At 48.3% G+C, this 15,000-nt stretch overlaps 1 protein-coding gene across 1 annotated transcript in view; it reads left to right on the top strand.

Annotated features, from left to right (window-relative positions):
• LOC124018015 (WD repeat-containing protein 19-like) overlaps positions 1–15,000 on the top strand; it is a 68,267-nt gene that overhangs the window by 41,497 nt on the left and 11,770 nt on the right. The window contains exons 26-29 of the mRNA XM_046333271.1: positions 4,434–4,580; positions 9,108–9,232; positions 11,720–11,829; positions 12,619–12,687. Of these exons, the coding sequence (XP_046189227.1) occupies positions 4,434–4,580; positions 9,108–9,232; positions 11,720–11,829; positions 12,619–12,687 (451 nt within the window). The remainder of the gene's footprint in view (positions 1–4,433; positions 4,581–9,107; positions 9,233–11,719; positions 11,830–12,618; positions 12,688–15,000) is intronic.

Here is a 15,000-nt window from a genome sequence, read left to right as displayed (position 1 = left end):
AATATTATGGTTTAAGGAGACGGTGTGAAGGATAATATTATGGTTTAAGGAGACAGTGTGAAGGATAATATTATGGTTTAAGGAGACAGTGTGAAGGATAATATTATGGTTTAAGGAGACAGTGTGAAGGATAATATTATGGTTTAAGGAGACAGTGTGAAGGACTGGGATAATATTATGGTTTAAGGAGACAGTGTGAGGGACTGGGATAATATTATGGTTTAAGGAGACAGTGTGAGGGATAATATTATGGTTTAAGGAGACAGTGTGAGGGATAATATTATGGTTTAAGGAGACAGTGTGAGGGACTGGGATAATATTATGGTTTAAGGAGACAGTGTGAGGGACTGGGATAATATTATGGTTTAAGGAGACAGTGTGAGGGATAATATTATGGTTTAAGGAGACAGTGTGAGGGATAATATTATGGTTTAAGGAGACAGTGTGAGGGACTGGGATAATATTATGGTTTAAGGAGACAGTGTGAAGGATAATATTATGGTTTAAGGAGACAGTGTGAGGGATAATATTATGGTTTAAGGAGACAGTGTGAAGGATAATATTATGGTTTAAGGAGGCAGTGTGAGGGACTGGGATAATATTATGGTTTAAGGAGGCAGTGTGAAGGATAATATTATGGTTTAAGGAGACAGTGTGAGGGATAATATTATGGTTTAAGGAGACAGTGTGAGGGATAATATTATGGTTTAAGGAGGCAGTGTGAGGGATAATATTATGGTTTAAGGAGGCAGTGTGAGGGACTGGGATAATATTATGGTTTAAGGAGACAGTGTGAGGGACTGGGATAATATTATGGTTTAAGGAGTCAGTGTGAGGGATAATATTATGGTTTAAGGAGACAGTGTGAGGGACTGGGATAATATTATGGTTTAAGGAGGCAGTGTGAGGGATAATATTATGGTTTAAGGAGACAGTGTGAGGGATACTATTATGGTTTAAGGATACAGTGTGAGGGATAATATTATGGTTTAAGGAGACAGTGTGAGGGATAATATTATGGTTTAAGGAGACAGTGTGACGGATAATATTATGGTTTAAGGAGGCAGTGTGAGGGATAATATTATGGTTTAAGGAGACAGTGTGAGGGATAATATTATGGTTTAAGGAGACAGGGTGAGGGATAATATTATGGTTTAAGGAGGCAGTGTGAGGGATAATATTATGGTTTAAGGAGGCAGTGTGAGGGATAATATTATGGTTTAAGGAGACAGTGTGGGGGATAATATTATGGTTTAAGGAGACAGTGTGAGGGATAATATTATGGTTTAAGGAGGCAGTTTGAGGGATAATATTATGGTTTAAGGAGGCAGTGTGAGGGACTGGGATAATATTATGGTTTAAGGAGACAGTGTGAGGGATAATATTATGGTTTAAGGAGACAGGGTGAGGGATAATATTATGGTTTAAGGAGCCAGTGTGAGGGATAATATTATGGTTTAAGGAGACAGTGTGAGGGATAATATTATGGTTTAAGGAGACAGTGTGAGGGACTGGGATAATATTATGGTTTAAGGAGGCAGTGTGAGGGATAATATTATGGTTTAAGGGGACAGTGTGAGGGACTGGGATAATATTATGGTTTAAGGAGGCAGTGTGAGGGACTGGGATAATATTATGGTTTAAGGAGGCAGTGTGAGGGATAAGGGCACTGCGTTCATCCACCTCTGGCCTGCTCGCCTCCCTACCACTGAGGAAGTACAGTTCCCGCTCAGCCCAGTCAAAACTGTTCGCTGCTCTGGTCCCCCAATGGTGGAACAAACTCCCTCACGACGCCAGGACAGCGGAGTCAATCACCACCTTCCGGAGACACCTGAAACCCCACCTCTTTAAGGAATACCTAGGATAGGATAAAGTAATCATTCTACCCCCCTTAAAAGATTTAGATGCACTATTGTAAAGTGGCTGTTCCACTGGATGTCATAAGGTGAATGCACCAATTTGTAAGTCGCTCTGGATAAGAGCGTCTGCTAAATGACTTAAATGTAAATGTAAATAATATTATGGTTTAAGGAGACAGTGTGAGGGACTGGGATAATATTATGGTTTAAGGAGACAGTGAGAGGGATAATATTATGGTTTAAGGAGACAGTGTGAGGGACTGGGATAATATTATGGTTTAAGGAGACAGTGAGAGGGATAATATTATGGTTTAAGGAGGCAGTGTGAGGGACTGGGATAATATTATGGTTTAAGGAGACAGTGTGAGGGATAATATTATGGTTTAAGGAGACAGTGTGAGGGACTGGGATAATATTATGGTTTAAGGAGACAGTGTGAGGGACTGGGATAATATTATGGTTTAAGGAGACAGTGTGAGGGACTGGGATAATATTATGGTTTAAGGAGGCAGTGTGAGGGATAATATTATGGTTTAAGGAGACAGTGTGATGGACTGGGATAATATTATGGTTTAAGGAGGCAGTGTGAGGGATAATATTATGGTTTAAGGAGGCAGTGTGAAGGATAATATTATGGTTTAAGGAGACAGTGTGAGGGACTGGGATAATATTATGGTTTAAGGAGACAGTGTGAAGGATAATATTATGGTTTAAGGAGGCAGTGAGAGGGATAATATTATGGTTTAAGGAGACAGTGTGAAGGATAATATTATGGTTTAAGGAGGCAGTGTGAGGGATAATATTATGGTTTAAGGAGGCAGTGTGAGGGATAATATTATGGTTTAAGGAGGCAGTGTGAAGGATAATATTATGGTTTAAGGAGACAGTGTGAGGGACTGGGATAATATTATGGTTTAAGGAGACAGTGTGAAGGATAATATTATGGTTTAAGGAGGCAGTGTGAGGGATAATATTATGGTTTAAGGAGGCAGTGTGTGGGATAATATTATGGTTTAAGGAGACAGTGTGAAGGATAATATTATGGTTTAAGGAGGCAGTGTGAGGGATAATATTATGGTTTAAGGAGGCAGTGTGAAGGATAATATTATGGTTTAAGGAGACGGTGTGAGGGACTGGGATAATATTATGGTTTAAGGAGACAGTGTGAAGGATAATATTATGGTTTAAGGAGGCAGTGTGAGGGATAATATTATGGTTTAAGGAGACAGTGTGAAGGATAATATTATGGTTTAAGGAGGCAGTGTGAAGGATAATATTATGGTTTAAGGAGACAGTGTGAAGGATAATATTATGGTTTAAGGAGACAGTGTGAGGGACTGGGATAATATTATGGTTTAAGGAGGCAGTGTGAGGGATAATATTATGGTTTAAGGAGGCAGTGTGAGAGATAATAGTATGGTTTAAGGAGGCAGTGTGAGAGATAATATTATGGTTTAAGGAGACAGTGTGAAGGATAATATTATGGTTTAAGGAGACAGTGTGAGGGACTGGGATAATATTATGGTTTAAGGATTCGGTGTGAGGGATAATATTATGGTTTAAGGAGACAGTGTGAGGGACTGGGATAATATTATGTTTTAAGGAGACAGTGTGAGGGACTGGGATAATATTATGTTTTAAGGAGTCGGTGTGAGGGACTGGGATAATATTATGTTTTAAGGAGTCGGTGTGAGGGACTGGGATAATATTATGTTTTAAGGAGTCGGTGTGAGGGACTGGGATAATATTATGTTTTAAGGAGACAGTGTGAGGGACTGGGATAATATTATGGTTTAAGGAGGCAGTGTGAGGGACTGGGATAATATTATGGTTTAAGGAGACAGTGTGAGGGATAATATTATGGTTTAAGGAGGCAGTGTGAGGGACTGGGATAATATTATGGTTTAAGGAGGCAGTGTGAAGGATAATATTATGGTTTAAGGAGGCAGTGTGAGGGACTGGGATAATATTATGGTTTAAGGAGACAGTGTGAGGGATAATATTATGGTTTAAGGAGGCAGTGTGAGGGACTGGGATAATATTATGGTTTAAGGATTTGGATGTGTGACAGGATTAAGGAGGCTGCCCAGGCCTATGAGAGTGCCAGGGACTGGGATAATATTATGGTTTAAGGAGGCTGCCCAGGCCTATGAGAGTGCCAGGGACTGGGATAATATTATGGTTTAAGGAGGCTGCCCAGGCCTATGAGAGTGCCAGGGACTGGGATAATATTATGGTTTAAGGAGGCTGCCCAGGCCTATGAGAGTGCCAGGGACTGGGATAATATTATGGTTTAAGGAGGCTGCCCAGGCCTATGAGAGTGCCAGGGACTGGGATAATATTATGGTTTAAGGAGGCTGCCCAGGCCTATGAGAGTGCCAGGGACTGGGATAATATTATGGTTTAAGGAGGCTGCCCAGGCCTATGAGAGTGCCAGGGACTGGGATAATATTATGGTTTAAGGAGGCTGCCCAGGCCTATGAGAGTGCCAGGGACTGGGATAATATTATGGTTTAAGGAGGCTGCCCAGGCCTATGAGAGTGCCAGGGACTGGGATAATATTATGTGTGACAGGTTTAAGGAGGCTGTCCAGGCCTATGAGAGTGCCAGGGACTGGGACAACGTGATCCGGGTGTTGCTGGATCACCTCAACAACCCTGAAGATGCCGTCCGCATTGTCAGGGAGACGCAGAGCATCGACGGGGCCAAGATGGTTGCCAGGTGGGGACAGACGGACAGAAAGACAGACAACAGTCAGAGAGACAGACACACAGTCAGAGGGACAGACACACAGTCAGAGGGACAGACGGACAGAAAGACAGACACACAGTCAGAGAGACAGACACACAGTCAGAGGGACAGACGGACAGAAAGACAGACACACAGTCAGAGAGACAGACACACAGTCAGAGGGACAGACACACAGTCAGAGAGACAGACACACAGTCAGAGAGACAGACACACAGTCAGAGAGACAGACACACAGTCAGAGGGACAGACACACAGTCAGAGAGACAGACACACAGTCAGAGAGACAGACACACAGTCAGAGAGACAGACACACAGTCAGAGAGACAGACACACAGTCAGAGGGACAGACACACAGTCAGAGAGACAGACACACAGTCAGAGAGACAGACACACAGTCATAGGGACAGACACACAGTCAGAGGGACAGACAGACACACAGTCAGAGGGACAGACGGACAGAAAGACAGACACACAGTCAGAGAGACAGACACACAGTCAGAGAGACAGACACACAGTCAGAGGGACAGACACACAGTCAGAGGGACAGACACACAGTCAGAGGGACAGACACACAGTCAGAGGGACAGACACACAGTCAGAGGGACAGACACACAGTCAGAGGGACAGACACACAGTCAGAGGGACAGACACACAGTCAGAGGGACAGACACACAGTCAGAGGGACAGACACACAGTCAGAGGGACAGACACACAGTCAGAGGGACAGACACACAGTCAGAGGGACAGACACACAGTCAGAGGGACAGACACACAGTCAGAGAGACAGACACACAGTCAGAGAGACAGACACACAGTCAGAGAGACAGACACACAGTCAGAGGGACAGACACACAGTCAGAGAGACAGACACACAGTCAGAGAGACAGACACACAGTCAGAGGGACAGACACACAGTCAGAGAGACAGACACACAGTCAGAGAGACAGACACACAGTCAGAGGGACAGACACACAGTCAGAGAGACAGACACACAGTCAGAGAGACAGACACACAGTCAGAGGGACAGACACACAGTCAGAGAGACAGACACACAGTCAGAGGGACAGACACACAGTCAGAGAGACAGACACACAGTCAGAGAGACAGACACACAGTCAGAGGGACAGACACACAGTCAGAGAGACAGACACACAGTCAGAGAGACAGACACACAGTCAGAGGGACAGACGGTCAGTCAGAGAGACAGACACAGAGTCAGAGAGACAGACACACAGTCAGAGGGACAGACACACAGTCAGAGGGACAGACAGACACACAGTCAGAGAGACAGACACACAGTCAGAGAGACAGACACACAGTCAGAGAGACAGACACACAGTCAGAGAGACAGACACACAGTCAGAGAGATAGACACACAGTCAGAGAGACAGACACACAGTCAGAGAGATAGACACACAGTCAGAGGGACAGACACACAGTCAGAGAGACAGACACACAGTCAGAGAGACAGACACACAGTCAGATGGACAGACACACAGTCAGAGAGACAGACACACAGTCAGAGGGACAGACACACAGTCAGAGGGACAGACAGACACACAGTCAGAGAGACAGACACACAGTCAGAGGGACAGACACACAGTCAGAGGGACAGACAGACACACAGTCAGAGAGACAGACACACAGTCAGAGGGACAGACACACAGTCAGAGAGACAGACACACAGTCAGAGGGACAGACACACAGTCAGAGGGACAGACACACAGTCAGAGGGACAGACACACAGTCAGAGGGACAGACGGACAGAAAGACAGACACACAGTCAGAGAGACAGACACACAGTCAGAGGGACAGACACACAGTCAGAGAGACAGACACACAGTCAGAGAGACAGACACACAGTCAGAGAGACAGACACACAGTCAGAGGGACAGACACACAGTCAGAGAGACAGACACACAGTCAGAGAGACAGACACACAGTCAGAGAGACAGACACACAGTCAGAGAGACAGACACACAGTCAGAGGGACAGACACACAGTCAGAGAGACAGACACACAGTCAGAGAGACAGACACACAGTCATAGGGACAGACACACAGTCAGAGGGACAGACAGACACACAGTCAGAGGGACAGACGGACAGAAAGACAGACACACAGTCAGAGAGACAGACACACAGTCAGAGAGACAGACACACAGTCAGAGGGACAGACACACAGTCAGAGGGACAGACACACAGTCAGAGGGACAGACACACAGTCAGAGGGACAGACACACAGTCAGAGGGACAGACACACAGTCAGAGGGACAGACACACAGTCAGAGGGACAGACACACAGTCAGAGGGACAGACACACAGTCAGAGGGACAGACACACAGTCAGAGGGACAGACACACAGTCAGAGGGACAGACACACAGTCAGAGGGACAGACACACAGTCAGAGAGACAGACACACAGTCAGAGAGACAGACACACAGTCAGAGAGACAGACACACAGTCAGAGGGACAGACACACAGTCAGAGAGACAGACACACAGTCAGAGAGACAGACACACAGTCAGAGGGACAGACACACAGTCAGAGAGACAGACACACAGTCAGAGAGACAGACACACAGTCAGAGGGACAGACACACAGTCAGAGAGACAGACACACAGTCAGAGAGACAGACACACAGTCAGAGGGACAGACACACAGTCAGAGAGACAGACACACAGTCAGAGGGACAGACACACAGTCAGAGAGACAGACACACAGTCAGAGAGACAGACACACAGTCAGAGGGACAGACACACAGTCAGAGAGACAGACACACAGTCAGAGAGACAGACACACAGTCAGAGAGACAGACACACAGTCAGAGGGACAGACGGTCAGTCAGAGAGACAGACACAGAGTCAGAGAGACAGACACACAGTCAGAGGGACAGACACACAGTCAGAGGGACAGACAGACACACAGTCAGAGAGACAGACACACAGTCAGAGAGACAGACACACAGTCAGAGAGACAGACACACAGTCAGAGAGACAGACACACAGTCAGAGAGATAGACACACAGTCAGAGAGACAGACACACAGTCAGAGAGATAGACACACAGTCAGAGGGACAGACACACAGTCAGAGAGACAGACACACAGTCAGAGAGACAGACACACAGTCAGATGGACAGACACACAGTCAGAGAGACAGACACACAGTCAGAGGGACAGACACACAGTCAGAGGGACAGACAGACACACAGTCAGAGAGACAGACACACAGTCAGAGGGACAGACACACAGTCAGAGGGACAGACAGACACACAGTCAGAGAGACAGACACACAGTCAGAGGGACAGACACACAGTCAGAGAGACAGACACACAGTCAGAGGGACAGACACACAGTCAGAGGGACAGACACACAGTCAGAGGGACAGACACACAGTCAGAGAGACAGACACACAGTCAGAGGGACAGACACACAGTCAGAGGGACAGACACACAGTCAGAGAGACAGACACACAGTCAGAGAGACAGACACACAGTCAGAGAGACAGACACACAGTCAGAGGGACAGACACACAGTCAGAGAGACAGACACACAGTCAGAGGGACAGACACACAGTCAGAGGGACAGACACACAGTCAGAGGGACAGACACACAGTCAGAGAGACAGACACACAGTCAGAGGGACAGACACACAGTCAGAGGGACAGACACACAATCAGAGAGACAGACACACAGTCAGAGGGACAGACACACAGTCAGAGAGACAGACACACAGTTTAGAGAGACAGACACACAGTCAGAGGGACAGACACACAGTCAGAGGGACAGACACACAGTCAGAGAGACAGACACACAGTCAGAGGGACAGACACACAGTCAGTCAGGCTGCGAGACAGACAGTCAGTCAGCGAGACAGACGGTCAGGCAGCGAGACAGTCCGGCTGCGAGACAGACAGTCAGTTAGCGAGACAGACAGACAGGCAGCGAGACAGTCAGGCAGCGAGACAGTCAGGTAGCGAGGCAGACAGACAGTTAGCGAGACAGACAGACATGCAGCGAGACAGACAGTCAGGCAGCGAGACAGTCAGGCAGCGAGACAGTCAGGTAGCGAGGCAGACAGTCAGTTAGCGAGACAGACAGACATGCAGCGAGACAGTCTACTTTTTATTATGATTCTAAGTGGTGTCTGTCTGTGTGTCTGTGTGTGTATTTATGTCTGTGTCTGTGTGTGTGTTTATGTCTGTGTGTGTGTGTTTATGTCTGTGTGTGTGTGTTTATGTGTGTGTGTGTGTGTGTGTGTGTGTGTGTGTGTGTGTGTGTGTGTGTGTGTGTGTGTGTGTGTGTGTGTGTGTGTGTGTGTGTGTGTGTGTGTGTGTGTGTGTGTGTGTGTGTGTTTATGTCTGTGTGTGGGTGTGTGTGTCTGTGTGTGTCTGTGTGTGTGTGTTTATGTCTGTGTGTGTGTGTGTTTGTCTGTGTGTGTGTGTGTGTGTGTTTATGTCTGTCTGTGTCTGTGTGTTTGTCTGTGTGTGTGTTTCAGGTTCTTCCTGCGTCTAAGTGACTACTGCTCAGCCATCCAGTTCCTGGTGTTGTCCCACTGTAACGACGAGGCCTTCCAGCTGGCACAGCAACACGGACAGATGGACAGCTACGCAGACATCATCAGTCAGTCTCTCTGTCTGTGTCTACGGGGAGGAGGGGGGGGACGGACAGCTACGCTGACATCATCAGTCAGTCTCTCTGTCTGTGTCTACGGGGAGGAGGGGGTGGGGTCTGAGGGGGGTGTCTGGGAGCTGGGAGGAGGGGGGGGGGGCTGGGGGCTGGGAGGAGGGGGTGTCTGGGGGCTGAGCTGAGAGGAGGGGGTGTCTGGGAGCTGGGAGGAGGGGGTGTCTGGGGGCGGGGAGGAGGGGGTGTCTGGGGGCTGAGAGGAGGGGGGTGTCTGGGGGCTGAGAGGAGGGGGTGGCTGGGAGGAGGGGGTGTCTGGGGGCTGGGAGGAGGGGGGTGTCTGGGTGCTGGAAGGAGGGGGGTGTCTGGGGGCGGGGAGGAGGGGGTGTCTGGGGGCTGAGAGGAGGGGGGTGTCTGGGGGCTGAGAGGAGGGGGTGGCTGGGAGGAGGGGGTGTCTGGGAGCTGGAAGGAGGGGGTGTCTGGGGGCGGGGAGGAGGGGGGGTGTCTGGGGGCTGAGAGGAGGGGGTGTCTGGGGGCTGAGAGGAGGGGGTGTCTGGGGGCTGGCAGGAGGGGGTGTCTGGGGGCTGAGAGGAGGGGGTGGGGGGGTCTGAGAGGAGGGGGGGTTTCTGGGGGCTGGGAGGAGGGGGGTGAGTGTGTGGGAGGAGGGAGTCTGTGGGCTGAGAGGAGGGGGGAGTGAGTGTGTGGAAGGAGGGAGTCTGTGGGCTGAGAGGAGGAGGGGTGAGTGTGTGGGCTGAGAGGAGGGGGTGAGTGTGTGGGCTGAGAGGAGGGGGGTGAGTGTGTGGGAGGAGGGAGTCTGTGGGCTGAGAGGAGGGGGTGAGTGTGTGGGAGGAGGGAGTCTGTGGGCTGAGTGTGTGGGAGGAGGGAGTCTGTGGGCTGAGAGGAGGAGGGGTGAGTGTGTGGGAGGAGGGAGTCTGTGGGCTGAGAGGAGGAGGGGTGAGTGTGTGGGAGGAGGGAGTCTCTGGGCTGAGAGGAGGGGGTGAGTGTGTGGGAGGAGGGAGTCTGTGGGCTGAGAGGAGGAGGGGTGAGTGTGTGGGAGGAGGGAGTCTCTGGGCTGAGAGGAGGGGGTGAGTGTGTGGGAGGAGGGAGTCTCTGGGCTGAGAGGAGGGGGTGAGTGTGTGGGAGGAGGGAGTCTGTGGGCTGAGAGGAGGAGGGGGTGAGTGTGTGGGAGGAGGGAGTCTGTGGGCTGAGAGGAGGGGGGTGAGTGTGTGGGAGGAGGGAGTCTGTGGGCTGAGAGGAGGGGGTGAGTGTGTGGGAGGAGGGAGTCTGTGGGCTGAGAGGAGGGGGTGAGTGTGTGGGAGGAGGGAGTCTGTGGGCTGAGAGGAGGAGGGGTGAGTGTGTGGGAGGAGGGAGTCTGTGGGCTGAGAGGAGGGGGTGAGTGTGTGGGAGGAGGGAGTCTCTGGGCTGAGAGAAGGGGGGTGAGTGTGTGGGATGAGGGAGTCTCTGGGCTGAGAGAAGGGGGGTGAGTGTGTGGGAGGAGGGAGTCTGTGGGCTGAGAGTAGGGGGTGAGTGTGTGGGCTGAGAGGAGGGGGGTGAGTGTGTGGGAGGAGGGAGTCTGTGGGCTGAGAGGAGGAGGGGGTGAGTGTGTGGGAGGAGGGAGTCTGTGGGCTGAGAGGAGGAGGGGTGAGTGTGTGGGAGGAGGGAGTCTGTGGGCTGAGAGGAGGAGGGGTGAGTGTGTGGGAGGAGGGAGTCTCTGGGCTGAGAGGAGGAGGGGTGAGTGTGTGGGAGGAGGGAGTCTGTGGGCTGAGAGGAGGGGGGTGAGTGTGTGGGAGGAGGGAGTCTGTGGGCTGAGAGGAGGGGGGGTGAGTGTGTGGGAGGAGGGAGTCTGTGGGCTGAGAGGAGGAGGGGTGAGTGTGTGGGAGGAGGGAGTCTCTGGGCTGAGAGGAGGAGGGGTGAGTGTGTGGGAGGAGGGAGTCTGTGGGCTGAGAGGAGGGGGGGTGAGTGTGTGGGAGGAGGGAGTCTGTGGGCTGAGAGGAGGGGGAGTGAGTGTGTGGGAGGAGGGAGTCTGTGGGCTGAGAGGAGGAGGGGTGAGTGTGTGGGAGGAGTCTATCAGAGTGTGTGGGAGGAGTCTATCAGAGTGTGTGGGAGGAGTCTATCAGAGTGTGTGGGAGGAGTCTATCAGAGTGTGTGGGAGGAGTCTATCAGAGTGTGTGGGAGGAGTCTATCAGAGTGTGTGGGAGGAGTCTATCAGATGTACCCTGTTAGTGTTGATGCATTCATAATCAGTGGAAAGTATTGAATATTTATATATGTGTGTGTGTGTGTGTGTGTGTGTGTGTGTGTGTGTGTGTGTGTGTGTGTGTGTGTGTGTGTGTGTGTGTGTGTGTGTGTGTGTGTGTGTGTGTGTGTGTGTGTGTGTCTGTGTCTGTGTCTGTGTCTGTGTCTGTGTCTGTGTCTGTGTCTGTGCCTGTGCCTGTGCCTGTGCCTGTGCCTGTGCCTGTGCCTGTGTGTGTGTGTGTGTGTGTACAGGCTCTGAGGCCACCCAGGAGGACTACCAGAGTATGGCTCTCTACTTCCAGGGGGAGAACAAACACCTGCAGGCTGGGAGGTTCTTCCACAAGTGTGGCCAGTACAGCAAAGTACTTATCTATCTATCTATATATCTATCAGTACAGCAAAGTACTTATCTATCTATCTATATATCTATTTATCAGTACAGCAAAGTACTTATCTATCTATCTATCAGTACAGCAAAGTACTTATCTATCTATCTATCAGTACAGCAAAGTACTTATCTATGTATCTATATATCTATCTATCAGTACAGCAAAGTACTTATCTATCTATCTATCTATCAGTACAGCAAAGTACTTATCTATCTATCTATCTATCTATCTATATATCTATCTATCTATCAGTACAGCAAAGTACTCATCTATCTATCTATCAGTACAGCAAAGTACTTATCTATCTATCTATATATCTATCTATCAGTACAGCAAAGTACTTATCTATCTATCTATCAGTACAGCAAAGTACTTATCTATGTATCTATATATCTATCTATCAGTACAGCAAAGTACTTATCTATCTATCTATCTATCAGTACAGCAAAGTACTTATCTATCTATCTATCTATCTATCTATATATCTATCTATCAGTACAGCAAAGTACTTATCTATCTATCTATCAGTACAGCAAAGTACTTATCTATCTATCTATCTATCTATCTATCTATCTATCTATCTATCTATCTATCCACTCATTCATTCATCCACCCCCCATTAATAAATTGGCCCATTCACTCACTCACCCCCACCCCCCTCTCTCTCTTCTCTCTCTCTCTCTCTCTCTCTCTCTCTCTCTCTCTCTCTCTCTCTCTCTCTCTCTCTCTCTCTCTCGCTCTCTCTCTCTCGCTCTCTCTCAGGCCCTGAAGCACTTCCTGAAATGTCCCAACACTGATGACAACCTGGCCATCGAGATGGCTATAGAGACGGTGACAGGAGTGTGTGTGTGTGTGTGTGTGTGTGTGTGTGTGTGTGTGTGTGTGTGTGTGTGTGTGTGTGTGTGTGTGTGTGTGTGTGTGTGTGTGTGTGTGTGTGTGTGTGTGTGTGTGTGTGTGTGTGTGTGTGTGTGTGTGTGTGTGTGTTTAACTGTTTCTAGGGGGGTTAGAATTAGGGTTAGGAGCTAAGGTTATTTTTAGGTTTAGGGTTAAGAGTATGGGTTAGGAACTAAGGTTATTTGTAGGTTTAGGGTTAAGAGTATGGGTTTGGAACTAGGGGTTAGGAACTAGGGTTTAGGGTTAAGAGTATGGGTTAGGAACTAAGGTTATTTTTAGGTTTAGGGTTAAGAGTATGGGTTAGGAACTAGGGGTTAGGAACTAGGGTTTAGGGTTAAGAGTATGGGTTAGGAACTAGGGTTTAGGGTTAAGAGTATGGGTTAGGAACTAGGGTTTAGGGTTAAGAGTATGGGTTAGGAACTAGGGTTTAGGGTTAAGAGTATGGGTTAGGAACTAGGGTTTAGGGTTAAGAGTATGGGTTAGGAACTAGGGTTTAGGGTTAAGAGTATGGGTTAGGAACTGGGGTTAGGGTTAGGAACTAGGGTTTAGGGTTAAGAGTATGGGTTAGGAACTAGGGTTTGGGGTTAAGAGTATGGGTTAGGAACTAGGGTTTGGGGTTAAGAGTATGGGTTAGGAACTAGGGTTTGGGGTTAAGAGTTTGGGTTAGGAACTAGGGTTAAGAGTATGGGTTAGGAACTAGGGTTAAGAGTATGGGCTGGGAACTAGGGTTAGGGTTGGGAACTAGGGTTAATATTATGGGTTAAGAACTAGGGTTAAGAGTATGGGTTAGGAACTAGGGTTAATATTATGGGTTAAGAACTAGGGTTAAGAGTATGGGTTAGGAACTAGGGTTAAGAGTATGGGTTAGGAACTAGGGTTAAGAGTATGGGCTAGGAACTAGGGTTAGGGTTGGGAACTAGGGTTAGGAACTAGGGTTAAGAGTATGGGCTAGGAACTAGGGTTAGGGTTGGGAACTAGGGTTAAGAGTATGGGTTAGGAACTAGGGTTAAGATTATGGGTTAGAAACTAGGGTTAAGAACTAGGGTTAGGAGTATGGGTTAGGGTTAAGAGTATGGGTTAGGAACTAGGGTTAGGAACTAGGGTTAAGAGTATGGGTTAGGAACTAGGGTTAAGATTATGGGTTAGGAACTAGGGTTAGTAACTAGGGTTAAGAGTATGGGTTAGGAACTAGGGTTAAGAGTATGGGTTAGGGTTAAGAGTATGGGTTAAGATGGGTTAGGAACTAGGGTTAGGGTTAGGAACTAGGGTTAAGAGTATGGGTTAGGAACTAGGGTTTAGGGTTAAGAGTATGGGTTAGGAACTAGGGTTTAGGGTTAAGAGTATGGGTTAGGAACTAGGGTTAAGAGTATGGGTTAGGAACTAGAGTTTAGGGTTAAGAGTATGGGTTAGGAACTAGGGTTAAGAGTATAGGTTAGGAACTAGGGTTTAGGGTTAAGAGTATGGGTTAGGAACAAGGGTTTAGGGTTAAGAGTATAGGTTAGGAGTATGGGTTAGGAACTAGGGTTAAGAGTATAGGTTAGGAACTAGGGTTAAGAGTATGGGTTAGGAACTAGGGTTAAGAGTATGGGTTAGGAACTAGGGTTAAGATTATGGGTTAGGAACTAGGGTTAAGATTATGGGTTAGGAACTAGGGTTAGGAGTATGGGTTAGGGTTAAGAGTATGGGTTAGGAACTAGGGTTTAGGGTTAAGAGTATGGGTTAGGAACTAGGGTTAGGAACTAGGGTTTAGGGTTAAGAGTATGGGTTAGGAACTGGGGTTAGGGTTAGGAACTAGGGTTTAGGGTTAAGAGTATGGGTTAGGAACTAGGGTTTGGGGTTAAGAGTATGGGTTAGGAACTAGGGTTTGGGGTTAAGAGTTTGGGTTCGGAACTAGGGTTAAGAGTATGGGTTAGGAACTAGGGTTAAGAGTATGGGCTGGGAACTAGGGTTAGGGTTGGGAACTAGGGTTAATATTATGGGTTAAGAACTAGGGTTAAGAGTATGGGTTAGGAACTAGGGTTAATATTATGGGTTAAGAACTAGGGTTAAGAGTATGGGTTATGAACTAGGGTTAAGAGTATGGGTTAGGAACTAGGGTTAAGAGTATGGGCTAGGAACTAGGGTTAGGGTTGGGAACTAGGGTTAGGAACTAGGGTTAAGAGTATGGGCTAGGAACTAGGGTTAGGGTTGGGAACTAGGGTTAAGAGTATGGGTTAGGAACTAGGGTTAAGATTATGGGTTAGGAACTAG

Source organism: Oncorhynchus gorbuscha, unplaced genomic scaffold (genome assembly GCF_021184085.1).
Source record: "Oncorhynchus gorbuscha isolate QuinsamMale2020 ecotype Even-year unplaced genomic scaffold, OgorEven_v1.0 Un_scaffold_370, whole genome shotgun sequence".
Lineage (NCBI taxonomy): Eukaryota > Metazoa > Chordata > Actinopteri > Salmoniformes > Salmonidae > Oncorhynchus > Oncorhynchus gorbuscha.
This window is presented reverse-complemented; position numbering and strand designations above follow the sequence as displayed.